General features: G+C 45.7%; 1 protein-coding gene across 1 annotated transcript; it reads right to left on the reverse strand.

The window, feature by feature from the left end:
• Window positions 1–4,870: 4,870 nt before the first annotated feature.
• NOL9 (nucleolar protein 9) lies at window positions 4,871–20,278 on the reverse strand. The gene is made up of 12 exons (XM_055000974.1): window positions 19,920–20,278; window positions 18,029–18,251; window positions 17,043–17,170; window positions 16,124–16,262; window positions 15,003–15,099; window positions 13,340–13,437; window positions 12,882–13,043; window positions 11,599–11,890; window positions 10,546–10,657; window positions 9,149–9,326; window positions 8,044–8,177; window positions 4,871–5,142 (listed from the first exon to the last, which is right to left on the reverse strand). The coding sequence occupies exons 1-12, from the start codon at window positions 20,205–20,207 to the stop codon at window positions 5,026–5,028; spliced, it is 1,968 nt and encodes a 655-aa protein (XP_054856949.1). The 5' UTR covers window positions 20,208–20,278; the 3' UTR covers window positions 4,871–5,025.
• Window positions 20,279–20,313: the final 35 nt, after the last annotated feature.

Genomic DNA, 20,313 nt, shown 5'->3' on the forward strand with positions numbered 1-20,313 from the left:
GAGGACAACAGCCTCCCACCATGAGCATCTAGCTGTTCTTCGCTACAAGGAGTCTGGGCTTGCCCCATTAGGGCCTTAATCCACAGTTATCACTGCCAAAGTCCTTCTGGGATCGGCGTCTCAATAATCACTAAGTGGTTGCCACATTGGCAACCAAATGATTGCAGCTGCTGTGTGGCACAGCACATTTCCAAACATCTGCAAAAGAGCTAAACTGGATGTCCCCCTCTAACATCAAAAAGCATCTCGCTTGTGCCGCAAGCATCGATAAAGCGGATCTACATTCCAAATGATAAAAGATTTAGGCATCACAAGACGGACCCCTGCAGTAACTGCCAGGAAGCAGCAGTCCCCTCACCCGTCCACCCCAAGCTTCGTTGCCCAAGAGGAACCCGCTTTACTTACTCATTCCCAAGCGTACATTGAGCCAGCTGCGAGGGGGCGACCCGTACTTGGTCAGGGACAGATTCATAGCCTTGCCTCTCGTGGAGCAGACAACCCGGGGCGGCGGCGGTCTGGTTAGTTGAGGATGTTACGGTACCTCAGAGGGCCTTGCCCCATTCGAAACCCAAGCTGATGGGGCAACGGAAAGCGGCTGGCGGGACCGAGCTCCCTTTAGCAGGAGTATGGCACTGACACTCCACTTTCCACCCCACTCCTGTGCCCGATCCAGGTGCAAGAGCGGTTTGCTTGGCTCAGGCACCTCCACCCTGGTACCAGAACAAAAGCGAAGGCCCACTCAGCCTCTGCCAAGTCATGTCTTTGCCAATCCAGGCCTTCCCCGGGGTGTTGTATATTTTAGCCCCAGCTTGCTAGGGCTGTGCGTTTCATGTGCCTTCCCAGTCTGGATTCCTGCTCAGCATTAGCTCTCGCTCCCCAGTCTAGGCCTTCCCCTTTTCTGGCAACCTGCCACCTGCTTCCCCCCAGACGAACTCAGTCGTCACCGCCGTCCATCGTCTCTCTAGCCTTGGCACTCATCAGGTAAAGACCTCATCGTTCTCGTTTCTCCCACCCCCTGCCCTGTTGCTTTTCCCTGATGAGTCTGTCCTCCACCGCCCTAGAAAGGCACATACAAAAATCAGTCAGTGAAGCAGAGTCCCTTAAAAAAACTCATACTACAGGCCACTGAGCATCACTGAGGGAGCAGGATTGGTTGCCGCAGCAACCGGCTGTTCAGAAACAACTAGGGAAGCATCACCGCACCCCTTGTTTCGTTTCCCCCCATCTACATTTCCCACTTCAGATTCAACACTTATTCAGCATTCACGGGGATGCCTTTAGCCTCTGGAAGCCTGGGGCCCCATAGAGAGTCCCCCCCCCAAGTAGTGGGGGTAGCGGAAATGAATCAATAGCGAGCTGAGAGGTTATGCAGATGGGGGCAGGTTTTCCTGCCACAGTCTAACCATTTGGCTTGCACTCGACCCTTGGTGGCAGAGGTGATGGTGAAGGACAAGCCTGGCTGGGTCCAAACTGAGTAGCCCGCGTGGCCTCATTAAGGGTACCGGGGCTTGGCTCGATCATACTGGACAGCGGCCCTCCAGAACTTTCCCAGTACATTTAAATGGCCAGGCTTCCTGACCCCCAGGCTTTGTGATCAGGGCTCCGACTTCTCCTCTGACTGTCCTGACACTTCATGTGAAGTTCCCCCCGCTTAATGCACAGATGGCCCCCATATTTATTTTAGCCACTGTTCAGGGTAGATTGTCTGCCAAAGCTTTTTCTGTGCTGCCAGACTTGGCCATATGGGGAGAATTAAGAACAGACTAAGCTATAGTTTTAACCCTTCCAGCGGCAGTAGTACAACATATGCAGGCCTCAGCCAGTTAAGCATCCAGCAGACTGTCCCAACAATATCCACCCACCCTTCCGAACCAAGCTTCCCGTTTAGGTCACTGTCCACGGACAATGGAGAGTTAACGGGAAACAAGTAGATTTCCCAAGGAAACAGACAAAAGTGTTCCTGAGGTTCTGAATTACTTAAGAGCTGCTTTGCCCATAAACCTCAACTGGAACTGTTGTTCAGCCCCAAGGGACATTCGGGCCAGGAGGATTGCACATCAAACAAAGACACCAAGGGCTATTTTGCACATTGCACGCTCCACACGGACGTGGCTCCGACAGCGGCATGTATTTGCAACCCGGAAAGCCCTCCGCTCAAGACACCATTCTGCTCAGTACACAACCTTCAGCCAGCCCAGCCATTGCTGTCTTTCAGCCTGAGAAAAAAGAAAAACGATGCCCCTCTAGCTGCGCTCTTGGGAGACTGGGGAGGGGTGTGTGTGTAAATAAAGTAAACAGACATGTTTGTTGCATTAATTTAAAGACATTTTAACATTGTGTGGAAGGGCTGTCATTTAAAACACCTTATTCGGGATGGCTTCCCCATTCCAAAAAAATTCTTAACAGCTGCAACTAAAACACGATGCTTCTGTGCCTGGTGCCTTCGCCTGCGGCAGGCGCGTTGCTGCGGAGCTTGACGGTAAAAGAGGGTTCCCCAAATACCTCCCTAGGGAGCGCTACAGGGATGCCATTGCCTCAAAGGCATGCACTGAGTTGGCCACTTCCAGCTACACTAGTGGCCAAAATTGTGGAAACCTTTTGGAAAAAGTGTATTTTTGAGGTTTGATGGCTCATGACACCACTTTTTTTTTTGGAGTAATACCATAAAATTATGTATCAATGGAAAGATAATTTAATCAAGAATGTAATGCAATAACTTTTATGAAGGAAATTTTTTTAGAACAGTAGTTATAAAGAAGAAAATTGAAACACATAGAAAAAACGAGTTATACAACAATTCTCACCATGTCAGTTAATACTTAGTTGGGTAACCTTTTGCTTTAATTACGGCCTTACAACGCCTTCCCATGGAGTGAACCAAGTTTTTTAGTTCTGCAGCTGTTATAATGTGAAACCACGATTGAGTTATTGCTTCTATTAATTGCGTTTTATTGCTGGGTTGCTTCCCACTAACCAGTTTCTTTAGTCGGCTCCATAGATTTTCGATGGGGTTACGGTCTGGGCTATTCCCAGGCCATTCCAACAGTGGAATATGATTATCTTGAAACCACTTTTTGCACACAGCAGCAACATGACGTGGAGCTGAATCTTGTTGAAATATAAATGCTTCATTATCTTGGAAAAGATCACGTGTAGAAGGCTTCAGTTTGGGCTCAAGTATTTCATTTATGTATTTTGGGGCATTTATATTGCCATTTATCATGCAAATTCTGCCCACACCTTTTGATGTCATACAACCCCATATCATAACACTAACTGGGTGTTTCACGGTAGGTGTAATGCAATCAGGATGCAAATCTTCTCCGATTCTTCTTCTCAGGTATTTTATGCCATCACTACCAAACAGGGAGATTTTGGTCTCATCATTCCAAATAACATAGTCCCATTGTTCCGCTGTCCAGTTAACATGGGTTTTAGCCCAGTTTAATCTTTTCAACCTTTATTTGAGAGATAACAATGGCTTTTTTTGTGGAATTCTAGCATTAAGACCAAATTCCTCGTCTGTGCCAAACAGTCCTTGCGCTCAACTTCACATTGAATTGCGCCATTTCGTTCTGTATACACCCCGATGATTTTCTCCTGTCACCTAGGCTCAGTCTCTCAATTCTTCTATCATCCCTTGCTTGTGTGCACCTTTTCCTGCCTTTACCAGTCTGGTTTTGTAGTGACCGAGTTGTCTTATACCTCCTCAAAAATTTAGAAATGCCACCTTTGGTTTCCACCAATTTTTCTTCTAATTTCTTCATAACTGTAGCCTTGTTCACTTAATAGTACTATTTTACATCACTTTCTGGGTGACCAGTCAACTCTTTGTGCCATTTCTTTAATTGTATTACATTGAATGGCTACGTTCGAAGGAAAGCTACTTCATATCAACCTAAGCAAGTTGTGCTTCCTTTTCCTGGTTATTTGGCTGTAACATTTGATAGAATACAGATAATTGAACAAACTTTGTTGCGTTATATTCTTGATTAAATTATCTTTCCATTGATATATAATTTTATGGTATTACTCCAAAACAAGTGGTGTTATGAGCCATCAAACCTCAAAAATGTACTTTTTCCAAAAGGTTTCCACAATTTTGGCCACTAGTGTATGTGCCAGTGCGCGTGCATACACACGTCTTGACTGCAGCCTAGAATTACAAAGTTCTTGCCCCACCAGCCCACGAAGTCAGTCCAGCTTTAATATGAGGTGTTATTTGTTCAGGGATTCAGAGCAAGAACCCATCTCCCAGCCTGAAGGACAAACACTAAGCTGGTAAATGCTGAAAGCAGATGTAAAAGCAGACTGAAGTTGCCTGAGTTTTCTTCGGGGTAGACTCTTTCATTGCTGCACAACTGGCCCAGTGCAAACACTGTTCTAATGAAAAAACCCTTAGCTCCATTTTAGTCTTTTTCAATGCACAGTGCCATTGCCCGATGCTAGCAAAAGCAGCTAAAACATTCTTTGAGAAACCAGGCAAAGCCCTATCAAACATTTAACTGGGTTTTTAAACATGAGCTCTTAAGCTACTTCCATCTGCGGGAAAGTCTTCCAAAAGACCCAAGCTGGTGGCATCTCTGAAGGGAGAGTGCTCCCCCTACAGGAAAGAAGTATGTGAACCAGAAGCCATGCTTTAAAAAAAAAAAAGGCCTCTCTCTCCTGTCCCCACCATCTAAATTAGATTTAGTAGAAGGAAGAAAAAAAGTCAATGTTAACAATTAGTGTGGATTTTCAGAAAGGAACTGATCAAACACAGAACTCCAGAAGTGGTGACTCAATAAGAAGTTGTCTCATGGGATACCTTTGGGTCAAATTCGGCACTCAGGAGCTCAAATAGTCCAATACCAAGGAGTTTACACCAGGTATTTAATTTTAAAAATATACGTAAAAAAAGAACACAGTATAACAAAGACTCAGTGGACCAGCATTATACTATCAGCTGTGAATACTGTCACTTCTTTCTGGTGGGAGGTCCCCTAAGAACAGGCCACGTTCTCCAAACCAGTCCCTGCCAACAGCTCATGGGTGAATATGCTCTCTCCTTTTGAGATGCTTTTTCATTTTCAATTTCCCAGCACCTGAAATGCCATAGTTATATTCTGATGTGACGTATGGTATCTCCCCTTCAATTCCCGCCTGAAAAGGAGAATACAATGAAAAAGGACCATATTACTGGACATATCACATCTCCTTACCCACACCCCTGAGCAAATAGCAGCAAAAGATCAACTGTGAATTTTCAAAACAAAAACACAAACAGGCATGCCAGTGGTCCTTTCAATAATTTAAAAGTTGAGCAATGGGACAGAACTGTGAGGGACAGGGAGAATACTGAGAATTCTAATGAATGGTGTAGAGAAGATGAGGGAAGGGAAAATTATTCTCTTTCTTACAGATAAACCAAGCATCCAATGCAATGGGTACAAGGGACTGACCGATGAAGCCCTTCATCATGCAGTGCATTATCAGGTTATGGAATCTGCTGCTTAGATAGCTTTACAGGGGGATTAAAAACCCTCACTGAAGAGAGGCCTCTCAATGGCTATCAGCCCTGACAGCCCAATGGAACCCTCCTGAGCTCAGAGGCAATAATTCCTTTGGTTATCAGATGCTGTGGACAAGCTACAGAGACCAGTTGTCTCCATGCCCTGCTTATGAGCTTCTCTGTATATGTAAAATCAAAAAGAGTCCAGCAGCACCTTTAAGACTAACCATAAGCTTTTGAGAATCACAGTTCTCTTCGTCAGATGCATGGAGGGCAGAAAGAAACTGGTCAAATATAGGGGAGGAGAGGGGAGGGGAGGAGGAGAGGAGGGATGTAACCAACTCCTTTGATATGGAGATGCAAACAGCTCCTTTTGATGTGGGGATCAGTTTGCTTGTGTAAAGGTTCAAAGGAGTTTGCTGTGTTAGTCTGTAGTAGCAAAATCAAAAAGAGTCCAGCAGCACCACCAAGACCATACAATTCCACTGCAGCACAAGCCTTCGATAACCACAGCCCTCCCCGCCAGATGCATCTGACAAAGAGAACTGTGGTCCTCGAAAGCCTACGTCAGGTGCCACTGCTCTCCCTGGACTCTCAGGGAGAGTCCAGTGGCACCTGACGTGGGCTTTCGAGGACCACAGTTCTCTTTGTCAGATGCATCTGGCGGGGAGGGCTGTGGTTATCGAAGGCTTGTGCTGCAGTGGAATTGTATGGTCTTGGTGGTGCTGCTGGACTCTTTTTGATTTTGCTACTACAGACTAACATGGCTAACTCCTCTGGATCTGTATATATAGGGTATGAAACAGGCTCTCTCTTGCAATTAACAATAGCATCCCAAATCACTCTCTGTATTATGGCTGCCTCAATACAATTCAAACTGAAAATTGTGCAAAGTTACAACTAAAAGGCAAAAGGATAAAGAAGCACAAAGGGGATTCCAGATTCAGTCCCCGGCATCTTGTGCACCCTGGCTAGGGAAGTAATTTCAGCCCAGGACTCCTGAAGGTTGTCAGTACTAGAAAGGATGATTCAACATTTTGTCTCATTGTAAGCAGCAGTTACTTATACCCAAGGCTGGGCATATTCTGCGCAGGCAGAGGGGCTCATTTCCTGTCCAAAGGCCATTCAAATAGGGGAAACAAACTAAATTCTGCCCCCAGCATTAAATTATGCAAGGCAAGTGAAATCACATGTTCTGTTTTTGCCAGTCTATGCAAAATGGGAAATAAGGCAAATAATACATTGATGCCTCTGGAAGCTTTGTTCAGCCACCCCCTGGATTCTAGGATTGCAGCAGGTATAGGCCATGCATTTTCATATATTTCTTGGAGGCATAATGGCTAGAGACTTTTTAAAAAGGGAAGCCAATACCAGATTCTGCATTTTTCTCTGTGATACCGCAGAGTCGTGGCAACACACAGCTCTGTTCAGATTTACCATACTTAGAATCCCATTCTAAAATCCACATTTAGAATTCACATTTACAGTGAAATCCTAAACAGAGTTATTCCAGTCTAAGCCCACTGATTTCAATGGGCTTAGACTGAAGTAACTCTGCTTAGGATTTCACTGTTAGAATCCTATTCTAACTTTGAGTTCAAGGAAGCTTCTGTGGCAATAATCGCATTTTAGGCCCTCCAGTACTTAACATTACTACTATGCATTCGCACAACTCTTTCAAATGTTTGAAGCATTTCACATACTTTGTTGTAATCCCTACACTGAAGCTGTAAGGCATGTGTTAGTATTCCCATGCTGCAGATGACATGATGAGGTCAAGAGAGAGTGGCTTGCCAAAGGCCACATACTGAGTTTATGGCAGAGGTGACATTCTAACTGGGGCCTCCCAGATTCAGAGCTCAGTCTTTTAACCAACAAGCTACTCTTGTGTGTTTGTGTGTGCCATCAAGTTGTAATCGACTTATGGCGACTGCAACAAGGGCCTGTCAAGGCAAGTGAGAAGCAGAAGTGGTTTGCAGGGCCTTCCTCTGCAGACTTCCTTGGTGGTCGCCCATCCAAGTGCTGACCCTGCTTATCTTCCAAGATCTGAAGGGATCGGGCTATACCATGCCGCCTTTGCTCCCCAAACTAATCTTCAGCGTTTTTATATTCAGACACGCACCTTGGATAAGCTTGCTGTACTCTGGGTAATGGATTTTGTATCTTAGTTTATTAGAAGCTGAACTCCATGCCTTCTCCGGTTCTACTTAGCATTAGCCCTGGGGCCAAATGCCACAATATATTTGGCCAAAAGTCAGGTTGAGGGAAACCCAACTTGCTTTCCCCGTGGCCACACAACTGCAGGGAACTTACCCAAGCACCACAGGGCCCAATTTGGATTCGAAGTGGGGTGCCAGGGGAGGAGGAACTCCAGTCATTTTCATGAATCAAAATGACTCTGGTGATGGGGTGGGTGACATTATCTGTCCGCACTGCAGAGTGCAAAGCAGATCCATTTCTTGCTGCCACAAGAAGTCCACGTGCTTTAAATTAAGGATGGCCAGACCTCCCCCTTATCTTCAGCTACTACATGTTTAACAACTTATTCTTACTTGGTTCAGGAACACACAATTAGGAACAGGGATATTTCCAATCAGTAAACAATTCACCAATCGCAAATTCTCTGGAGGTACTGGAGTTAGAATGTGATAGAGTTTCTTGACCACATCCACCCCCCGGACAATTCCTGTAAAAAAGGGGGATATATTTCAATTGTTATTAAGTTATTCAGCCAGGCAGTAGTATTAAGGTACACAAGCTTTTAGGAAAAGTTTCTAAAATGCTAGAAATATATTGCGACTAAACAGAAATCATGATTCAGGAGAGAGCAATGTGCTTAATGCTGAGAGGAAGAGGGCAGCAGACAATCCACCTATTTTGATTCAGATCTATAACATAATCTGTGTATCATGTAACCCAGAGAAATGCCAACGGTTAGTAGTCAATTCCATTTATGCTCTTATCCTTAATCGGTATTCGTTCCACGAGTGTGAAAAACCCAGTTCAATATGCATCAGATAAAGCTGCTCAGACCCAGAAGACCAGACTCCTGATCGCTGGGAGCTCAGCTCAAAGTACCCTTTTGTCGGCTCACATGGCTCACATACTGTCAACAAGCATGTCCGGTTAAGGATTAGAGAACTGTATGAAAGAAAAAAAGACTGAATGAAGAGATCCAAGGAACCAATCATCAGCACGCGAAGATCCATGTGATCTTGTCCAGAGGTGAGAAGCCCAGATACAGGGGCTCCACAAATAGGCTCAACATTGGCGGGTGTATTTTTTAATCTAGTGAGAGCCCCCACTCTTTGCTGGAGTCTGAAAAAGCTCAGGGCCTTCCCTGATCTCAAACTAATTACCGACAGGCTCAGTGCAAATAGGAGCCCCTCCCTACTTGAGGTGAGCTGCCCTGGGCCTCAGAGGCACTCTCCATGACATCACAGACAGAAGCCCCTCCGAAACAAGCAAGACTTTTGGCCAGCACACTTGCTGGCTGCCAAGGCCAATCGAAATGTGAAAACCTTTGCCTGTGATGTTTTAAAATGTGAACTATTCCTAGCTGAACAAAGTATGATTGATTGCTCTAATTTTACATGAAACTTAGAATCCAAAACATGGACTGTGAGTGACATAGTAAGATTAGACGACACTGCTTACCAAAGCCCAGGCAATCGCAGATTGGAATCTGTGTTAATAAGACCGGCCCGTCAACTTTACACCGGACCTCATCTGGTACCTGGCAGAGACCAACCCAGCTGGCGTTGACAGAATACAGTATGTGGGAAGGAGCCACATCTGTATGGATAACCTTGACGGAGACAGCACTGAAGGGTACCTAGAAAAAAAATTAATGCATAAATATATAACAATAAGTTTACAAAAAAAATTACAAGGTTAAAATACAGCTATAACATTATTAAACATTGATTACTAAAACCAAAAAAGTTAACTATCAAAAATTGTTTGACATAAAATATCTGGAGGAGAGAGGTCTTTGTTAGCAATAAATTCAAAAAAAGGCCACCGTTTCTCGTGAAAGGATGAGGTAAGAGGATCTGTAATGGATTAGACTCCCCCTGAAGGAACAGCTCCACAGTTTTGGGGGGCTCTTGGACCCTGGTCTACTGCTGTGTAAGCAGGTGGCAGGTGTGGCCAAGGGTGCATTTTACCAGCTTTGACTGGTTAACCGTTTACCACTTATCCTGGAAGGAAAAGATCTGCCCACTGTGGTGCATGCCTTATTACATATAGATTAGATTAATGCAATGCACTCTACCTAGGGCTGTTCTTGAAAAGTGTCTGGAACTTCAATTGGTGCAGAATGCTGCAGCTGGGATGCTGATTAGAGTGGGTCATAGGGATCATGCTGCTCCAGCCTTGTTCCATCTACACTGGCTCCCAAGGTGCTAGTGCTGACCTTAAAAGCCCTATAGGGTTTGGGACCAGCGTATCTGAAGGACCACCGACTACTCCCTTACTACCAGCTATCTTCTGAAGTCCTGTTTGGGTGCCCCCATCTTTTGAGATTAGGCTGGTGGAAACTGAGGAGGGGGGGCCTTCTCAGTCTTGGCACCAAGACTCTGGCACTCTCTCCCCAGGAAGATTCGCCTGTCCCATTCTGTTGGCAACTTTTGCCAGCAAGTGAAGACGTTTCTCATCTAGTGTTCCTTCAGTGATCATTCCTTCCTAGTCCAAGTTTTAATTGCTGTTTTTTTATGTGTATTTTAGCTTTGGTTTGGTTTTAATGATGTGCTTTGGTATGGCTTTAATGGTTATTACATGGTTGTTCAATTATATTTTTATTGTCATCTTGGTGGGCTTGATGAGGGCAGAAAGGCGGAGGTATCAATTTTGTAAATAAAAAGGACAAAAATGATCCTGCATAGAGAGAGGACAACAAGAGTAATAGGAAGATTAGATAGCGTAGTATATAGCATTTTTACAAGAAACACCTTGGAATTCTTTGTTCAGGTAAACAGGATAGGAAGTCCTCTGTTGCTACAATCCAACCCCAAAGTTCTGTTCAAGTAAGCTCTTAGCTTACTGTGTTTTACCTGATAGGGTACCAGGCTGTGCAAAGGTAGCACCAATTCTATGCTGGAGGGCTGCAACTGGCCCAAGTATCCTAGGACTGCCATGTCTCGGAGAACGCTACTGTGGGTTCGCCTGGAAGAAAAACACAATAAATCCCGGAGACTGAAGTCTAAGCATAGTCTGCGCCACGGTCTTAGACGCACGTAACTGTGCGCAATATGCCTTTAGAACAAGGCAAAAAAGCCCTCTTCGTATTTTAATGCCAATTACGATTCAGTACATTAATCCAGACTGATCTGCAGCAAGTAAGAATTGCCCACAATGTTTGAATGTTTGCTTGTGTCTTTTTTTCAATTGCCTGAATGAACAGGCAGATTACAAACAGTGCTGTGGGCTAGGAACTCTTCTGTACCAATAGGCCAGGCTGCATTAGTCAATATCTAGATTCTGAAAGAGAGCCTCCATTCTGCTGCCCACTGTTTACAACTCCAGGGAGGCTTTCAACATGATATGTGCGATGTAGGAGCTCACTGAAGCCTGGCTCCCAGCCACACCACCAGGGTAATGGCTGAAGCCTGAAGAGACAGAGGGGAGGGCAGCTCTGGCACTGGAAAGAGCTGCAACAAAGACTCCCACGTGGTCTGAAGACTTCCAGCATTAGCTAATTGACGTGGGTGGCTCCTCCCCACACCGCTGAGATCATGTTGGAATGGTACCCAGTTCTAGGCACAGGGGGCGAGAGGCTCAGCTTTGCCAATCTCTTATGAAGCTACACATGAACAGCCAACAACATTAATCCCCTCAAGAGAAGAACATTGTCAAGAAATTTATAAGATGAATACATTTCTCCTATTACCAAATCTTGCTTTTTCAGCCTTCAGTTTTGACTATGGTAAAGAACAGAATTACCAAGATGTTTTTGTCAGAGATTTCAACAAATTAGCCTTTTCCTTGGTTATGCTGTAAAGCGATAAAGGCGCATAAGGGCTGACTGGGAAAAAAGGGCCCAGCCTTTTTTCTCCTCCACCCTTTCTGTCCTCCTACCCTCCGTATCTTCAGAATTAATTACTTACCCATCACCAGCAACCCCTGCTCCAGGAAACTCTGGCTGTACACACAGCAGCTTATGCCCAGAATGCGGTGGGCGGAAGTCTCCTTGGCCCCTGCACAGCTCTGAGTCATCTGTCCCACTTGCCAGGCTCTTGCATTTGAGGGGCACTTTGCCTTTTGTATGCAAGCCTGTGGAGCTACAGGTATACTCTGGGGAAAGCTGAGGCATGTCTCTGAAGTTGTCTGCACTGATCTGAACGATGTGACTGGGCGACAACAACCGAATTATGTCTATCAGAAGGAGCAATCCAGCACCTTGGAACAAAGGGGGAAAATAAAGACAAGCATCAAGAGGCCTCACAAGGACAGAATCTGGTATCTCATACAGAATTGGACAGCCTGAGGATATCAGCATTCCAGTTCTAGTCTCTATAGCTGTTGAAAATAGCTTGTAAATGTGTACGCAACATTGTTTAGAAAAACTGATTCTGAACTTGCTAGCTGTGCAGAAGGGGTGCAAGCACAGAGCTACACAGAGCACTGAAACCCTATCCACTGAAATCTTATTTTGCCGCTGCTCTGAGTTCGAAGTAAAGATGTGTGATTGAGTATATCTGGTTTAAAACTATACCCGAAAAAAATCTCTTCCGTATTATTCGGGTATATCTGGCTTATTTGGGAATATTCGGATAAACTAGTATTTACACTCCTAAATAATCCGGATATATTTGGAAATATCCAGAAATCGCATGCAGCAGGATGGAGCAGTTTATTCCTCTGCTCCTCATCAAGCTTCCCAGTAGGGGTATGCAGCAAAAAAAATCCCAACCCAGTTTTATTCAGTTCCATGCATTAGGAATACCATAAATAGTCGGTATTCCTGATATTTGTGTCCAGTTTAGTATTCAGATTTGATTTTATTCAGGAATCCTGAATATATCCAGCCATTAATCCCTACGGAAGAACTATCTGGGGGGGATGGAGGGGCCATTTCTCAAGCAAACTCCACCCAAATTGCTAGGAATCTAGTCCTTCCTGTCCACTGCAGCCCCCCAAGTTTCAAGAAGACTGGACCCAGCTGTCCAATTCCATGGGCCCTTGAACAAGGTGCCTCTAGCCACTCTCCATTGTTTTCTGAAGGGGAAACATTTCCAAGGTTGTTTACACTTCAACAGTAAAAGTAAGATCACAGTTTTGAGACCCAGTTGACCCTGGAACAATCTGCCCCGTGGCCAGGTGAGATACAGGGCAGAACTCCCTTTCGGAAGAAAAGTGCACGCCCATTGCTAGTACCTCTCCAGCTTACCTTTCACCCATCCCATGGTATTGATGACCAGAGGCACATCCCTCTCATAGGCACTGAACACATACTTCAGTGAGTCAAGGTATCTTTCAGTCTCCTGTTCACAATTGGTTTCACCAAAGTATACCATTTTGCGGGGTGTACGCAAGTGCATGAACGGCGGACCTACAACAAATTAGACCGAATAGAACAGCTAGTGCTCAAAAGTCTCATTAAATTCAAATACAGAGCAAATACAGAAGAATACACCACCATCCCCAGCCCCTCAAGTACAACCAGTAACTGGCTTTCATCCACTAACAAAACCTGTACAACCAAAGCAATTCTCCCCCCTCCCCCAGTTTTTGTTTCATCCTTTTCAGAAAGGCTGACGTTCCAAAGAGCAGCTCTGCTCATTGTACAGAACAGAACAAGGGGCTGCAGATTTGACACACTTCTGCACACCGCTTCAAAGCACATACCCAGAAATGGTTCCGTCACATTAATTAGAGAAATACAGCCAGGGGGCGTGAACTCTGTCTGCCCCAGATCGCATTCCAAAAATTCAATGCAGGGAAGGCTAGATTTAAAAAAGAGAGAATACATTTTAAGAGGATCCCTCGGGCTACAAAGGAAAGAAAACACAATTTGAAAGGCAAAAGCAACAGATCAGCAGCCTCTCTTGGTCAAATAGTAAAGAGTCCAGTAGCACCTTTAAGACGAAGAGAACTCTGGTTCTCGAAAGCTTATGCTACAGTAAAGTTGATTAGTCTTAAAGGTGCTACTGGACTCTTTACTATTTTGCTACTACAGACTAACACGGCTAACGCCTCTTGATCTCTCTTGGTCAGAAACTCTTGACTATCCAATGCAGGATGGTTTGGCTGCAAAAAAAGTTGGTCCTCAGCCTAACCTTTGCTCTCTGCTTTCTAGTCTCCGAGCAAGTACATGCAGAGTTGTTACTGACAAGACATGGAAGGTACAGACAGACAACAAAAGCAAGCTTGTTCCCTAAGAAAAGAGCCTGGAGTTAGGGAAAGGGAGTGCAGTTTGCATCCTGACATGGCAAATCCTCATCTTTGTGCTCCAGAGGGAAACTATTCACTAGGTTTCAGGTCTTGATGGTACGAAAATATCTGTAATCTTCTCAGATACTACAGCTAATCAAAGCATGATTATTGTGGCTAACTTAAAATCAGTTTTCTGACATAAATGCACGTAAGAAGCGAAAAGCGGTGAAAAGGAAAAAAATATTTGCATGAAGCTAGAACAGAACAAGAACAGGAATGACTGGACAAAGACCAGAAAGCTAAAAGACCATGCCAGAGGGAAAAGCGTAAAAGGCAGAAACACAACATCTGCTCTCAGGGAAACAGGAAAGGGTCAGAGAGGAAGAGTCAATTGTACCATCTAATAATAAAGTGCCTGGCAGCCAAAATAGGGCCAGCCACAAAAGAGAGGAAGGTTTCTGTATACCTGGAGAAAGTCTAAGGGACACAGAAAAACTGTTCTCTCTCCGATGCCCTACCTCCCAGAAAAAACCCAGGCTCTACATGGACACTGTCTTTATGCTGCCACTAGACACCCATAGCACGAGTGGGGACAACAAGCCCAAGTCTTGATTCCACATTGCAACGGTTACGTTAAAGGGAACCTGAAGGCTGTTCAGGGTAGGAAGGGAACTCAAACTCCTCAAACCTTCTGCCGAAAGAAAAGTGCCAAGAAATCTCACACCACACCAAGGATCAGAAAGGCTGGCAAAAGATGCAGCAGGAGATTCTTCCCTGTTGAAACTTCCCAGACTGACCAGAGATGAATTAAGATCATAGCACACCAGATCTTAATTAAATACATTCAAAATACATGTTTCAGCTGCAGATGGAGAGTCACCACTTGACGAAATTTAGTAGGAGGTAGAAATCAAGGTCAGGGAATATGTGCACGATGGCATCCATTGCCCACTGAGACTTTAATAAAGCAAAAGATTGCCATTTGGCTTCATTTCAGCTGCAAGGGCAGAGAAACTTGATGGTGGGGGGAGAAAAGAGGGGATCTGTCCTCCCCTGCGATCCTTCACAAGTCACTCACTTATCTTCTTATTAATATTCATAACAAGCGTTTGAACTTTACAGGTTAGTCACTCACCGGTTTAGGAGAAGATTAATCAGGTATCTGTTAAAAGTGGACTTGCCCACACTTTTGGGGCCACAAACTAGGATGACAGGGCAACCTTCATCTTCCTCTGAAGAGCAAAAACATATAGGCCAAATTAGATCATCCCTACGCTCACAACTCATCCTTACTTAGGAAGCAAGGGTTTAAGTACACACAAACAGAACAGCAATTTATACAGAAACCTTATAAAGGTTAATATTACTACATTATCTTCGATACAAGGATAAAACAGAGCCATCAACACCTTCTAGATTTAACATCAGAAAAATTAAAGTTGATCCAAGCCTCTACACAGCATTGTTATATATAAAAGGCAAGCCATATTGTCGAAGGCTTTCACGGCTGGAGAACGATGGTTGTTGTGGGTTTTCCGGGTTGTAGTGCCGTGGTCTTGGCATTGTAGTTCCTGACGTTTCGCCAGCAGCTGTGGCTGGCATCTTCAGAGGTGTAGCACCAAAACTGCTCACCTCTGAAGATGCCAGCCACAGCTGCTGGCGAAACGTCAGGAACTACAATGCCAAGACCACGGCAATACAGCCCAGAAAACCCACAGCAAGCCATACTGGCAACGACTCACTTTTTATTCTGGTGCAGGCGCAGTCTGGCCTCAAGGCCGCCGCGACATGCCCACTTGCTGCCAGGAGGGGGCATGCCAAATTGACAGCCTTAGCACTCCTCCCCTCAGCGCCCTCCTGCTCTGGCCTAGGGGTCGCTGCAAAGTGTTCACTTGCCACTGCAAGGCAGGCTGGCAAATTGACGGCCTGAGCACTCCTCCCGGTGGCAAGCGGGTGCTTTGCAGCAGCCTGGAAGTCGGAGCAGGAAGGCACTGAGGGAAGGTACAGGCACATTGCTGAGAGGAGACCCGCCGAATCGACAGGCTGAGCACTCATCCCTGCGCCTCCCCTCAGCACCCTCCTGCTCTGGCCTCCAGGCTGCTGAAGTGCTCGCCACTGGGAGGGGGCCCGCCAAATCACTTTTCTAGAGCCCGTTGAATTTTTTCCCACACCAGCATCATTGCTAGCTTTATATAACGTACTTTAAGGCAAATCCCACTTCATTTAGGTTACAGCTAAATGTTTTAAGCTACTCACCCTGGCATGCTTTGACCAACTCATCAATGGCTGAAAGCGAGCTCTTCGACATGAGCAGGCCACACCCTGGATCCTGCCTCTTAATGCCAGTGGAAGTGAGGGCTGCATCTTCTGGGATGAAACAGGGAACTTTTTGTTTCTAGGGATGAAGAAGCATTCCTCTAAGGAAAGTTTCAGCAAAAAAAAGAGTAAAGAAAATGCCTGCTGCTATTCTGAGGTCTTGAGTTTCCATCAGGAAAGCAAGAAAAGGAGTATACTGAGAATATAATACACAGAGCTTCGCATGTAGGAGGAGGCCAGAGCAGCTGATAGTGGTGGAGCATTATTAGAAAATGCTCTGCACAGCTACTGATCTTTACTCTCAGAGAAAGGGAACACAACCCAGGTCCTTGTCTAAGGGCCACAGCATGCAAGGAGGATTAGTTGGAGAAGACATTTCCATGAGAACGTTGGCCCCAGACCATTGGGGGGGGGGGCTTCATAGGTTAATACCACTGCCTTGAGTTACATGTGGAAGCAAATTAGCAAGCGGTGGATCTCAGCCTTGTATAACATGTGCTTGTGTCAAACAACGTTAATCAAATGGCGATTGTAGGGTTCTGGCATAAGGATAGGGCAATTTATAAAAAAGCCAATAAATCTGGGAAAGATCCCAGCAATCAGCAGAGCAGCTCCAAAGTAGTATCGAAACTTGGATTAAAATCTAAAGGATGTGAAACAGGAGAAGGCCCGGGCATAAAAAGGGCTCGATTTAGCTGAAACATGCCATTCAAATTCTGAAGGGACATCTTGAAAACAGAAACAATATACTGCCCAGACAGCTGTTACTTTTGTTGATATATCCAAAGCTGCCTTGCAAACAGTTTTCACATCTTAAAACTGCAATAGTGCAACTAATCAGGAAGATGACAGAACTCACCTTTGTTCTGAAAACATGGGAAAAATCCGAGTGGCTGAGAATGAACCTTGTCACTGGAGTGTCCAGATGCTCCAACAGTACCATGGAACACTGGGGGACAAAGCTTTTCATCAGCTTGATTCTCGCATCTGAAAAGGAGGACAATAGATGGAACTATGAACCAAGTGGAAAACGGAGGCTATTTTTTGTATCAGTACACAGCTCTCATGGGGCCCTCACACTCCAGGCCAAGCAGCCTAACTGTAGGCAATCTTGGCCTCTAGGGTCTCAGTGAGGGTAGCCTCTCCTTTGTTACCCTTCACAGTCATATCCCATATTTTTAAGGAATTTAGGGCAGCACAGCCACCCTTCATTCTCAAAGCAATATATTGGGCTGAGAGACAGTGACTCATCACTGTAACTTTTATGGCTGAGTACTCCAGCCCTATGTCACACTGGCTCTCACCCGATACTCCAAGGAAAGGTACCTGTTAAATCCAAGACCTCTTACATCAAAAGCACGTACCTTATGACAAGCCACATCAAATTTTAAATGAATCTTCAGTCTTTTTTAAAAAAAGGGATTTGTAAACTGCCTCACAAACCAGTTTCTAGTTGAGAGGCTGCAGGATTTTAATGACCAAGTAAAACAATAAGCATCAAACTCAACCATGGCAACGCTCCCCACTCCACTCCATGAAGTTAGCAACTGTAAGGCTAGGAGTTTTTTTACCAATGCCTGTGTCTGAAAACAGCCTTGTATCTTAATTGGGCAACATAAACTACCCCTCATCAGATTAACTGCTCTTGAATGAATGAATGGGCTTAAATTGGGGAAAGAACTTGATTTGGGCCCAGGGCCCAGCTATGTCCAACTGCAGCCAAATGTTCAGACAACATTTCTTCACACAAGCACTCAAAAAGTACACTACAGCTCTCCACAAGCCTTCTGCTTCCTCCCACAGAGACAGGGATTCTTGGAACAGCCAACTACAGCAGCTACTTACCTCGTGGCACGAGGTGGGCTCTCAGGATGGACCTAGCCTCTGTTTTCATCTCTTTCTTGGATTTTTCTGACTCCTTATAGGCGACCGCTTCAATGGAGAGGGCACAGTGCGTATGAGGGGAAAAGAGGTTGTATGGAGGCTGATCTGGAACAATATTGAATCCAAACACTCGCACGGACCCATACAGGCATGTCAGGCAACACTTCCCATTGAATGTCAGGCTCTGTGGAAGATGACAAGCAAAGAGCAGCAGGGTAAGAAAGCTGGCCACACTTCCAACAGTTACCTGAAGAGTCTAAGCACCAACAACATGTAACGTTCAATTACAAATATAGCTTTTCATGAGCATTACAGTTAGAGTGCTGCACTAAGATGTGGGAGTTCCTGGTTCAAATCTTAATTCTGCCTCAAAAGTGGGTGTGAGACTACAGTGGCACATGGAGAACCGTGCATGCTGCCTTGACCTCCCTGTAAGAAAGAGGCTACAAAAACATATTAGAGAGCCAGACCAAACTACCCAAACAGCAGTCAAGGAGCCTACAAACCCCAGTATGTATAGATTTCACAGAAGTTGCCTGTAATGTGATGCCCCTTTGACAAGAGTAACAAGCCTGCTTTAGATGGAGGAGTCTTTCTTATACCAAAAACAGCACTCTTTATATGGCCGCTCTTAAAGGTTGTTCTGAAACTTCTAATCAAAGCAAAGCTTTGCTAGGTCCTTTGCTAGGTCCACCACCTAGCACAGTCCTGCTAACCATTCCCATACATGCTTTATAATTCTGAAATCCTAAACGAGCTCATCTCCCTTCCCTACAGCCAACACTGAGGTGCCGGTCTGTCAAATATGAATGTTTTAAAGTCTTTCCATCTCAGGATTGTTTGCAAAGAATGGACAAGGTCTATTCACCACAGCCCTGCCCTTCCATCATGCTGTCTCCATCCGATCCGATGCATTTTTTTAATGCAACTCCTTAACTTTTACCCTGAAATGAAATAAGGCATGCAACTGCACTCCATACATATATGCACACCACTACGCCACCTCTCTTTAGACCTTCCTTCTGGTGGCACCTTAGAGACCAACAAGATCTTCAGGGTATAAGCTCTCAAAAGTCAGTTCCCTTCTTCAGATACCTGAAGAAGATGTATTTGAAGAAGGGAGCTTTGACTCGAGAGCTCAGACCCCTGAAAATCTCGTTGGTCTCCAAGGTGCCACTGAACTCAAATCCTACTGTTCTATATTGCACACCAACATGGCTACCTACTCTAAAATATCTTTTTGTTGATGTTAGTCTGAGAAGGTGGCCCTTTCTGAATCACAACAGGAGAGTTGTGATTCATAAGGTTGAGAACCAACCAGCACATACACATGCACGGACACATACACCATCCATCCTGACAGGCAGAAATAACACAAAGAGAAGCACAGGGCTTTCAACATCAAAAGCCCTTGGTGTACATTATCTTTTTGTATTTTTCACAATACCCCTGGAAAGTGAGCCAGGTAAGGTAAGCCAATATTATCACCCCATGCTGTGCAGGCTGGAAGGAAACGAGCCTTAAAACATAATGCCAAAGACCGTAGAGCAAATTCCAAAACAGATATTGGAACCAGGGTCCTTTGGGATCACGGTTTCGCCAGATCTAATCAGGGCTGCCAGATCCGGGTTGTGAAATTCTAGATTTTGGGGAGGGCAGGGTTTCGGAAAGAGACCTCAGCAGGGTATAATACCACCTTCCAAAGCAGCCGTTTTCTCTAGGGAAACTGATCTTCATGGCCTGGAGATCAGGCGCCATTCCGGGAGATCTCCAGCCGCCGCCACCTGGAGACTGGCAGCCATATAAGACCGTCACGCCCCTCGGCTAGTTCGCATGCCCCGCCCCTTCTTACCTGCCCTTGAGGTAATAGCAACACCGCGCTGCCTTCCTTGGCCTCCACCGCCGTCAACGACTCCTTGGGCGGCTGCTCAACCTCGGTGGGCTTGACTAGGCCGGCAGCGACGAAGGAGGCGGCAAAATCGCGCCATCCGTCCGCCTCGACCCCGTTGCTTTTCCCGGCGGTCGGGCGGCAACGGCGAAGCACGGGCGGGGGCAGGCGGCGCGGCCGCTTCTGAGGCCCTCGCCGCTTGCGGAGCGGAGCAGCGAAGGTAGCGCGGCGGCGCGGCATCACGGCCGCCATGCCAGGGAACTCGTCTCCACAGCGACGGCGGCGCGGCGCGATCTCGCGAGATGCCCTCCGTGTCCCCGCGGGGCAACGGACTCGAGAGCGGCGCCTCTCGCGAGAG

Source organism: Eublepharis macularius, chromosome 17 (genome assembly GCF_028583425.1).
Source record: "Eublepharis macularius isolate TG4126 chromosome 17, MPM_Emac_v1.0, whole genome shotgun sequence".
In the NCBI taxonomy this organism is placed as follows: Eukaryota; Metazoa; Chordata; class Lepidosauria; order Squamata; family Eublepharidae; genus Eublepharis; species Eublepharis macularius.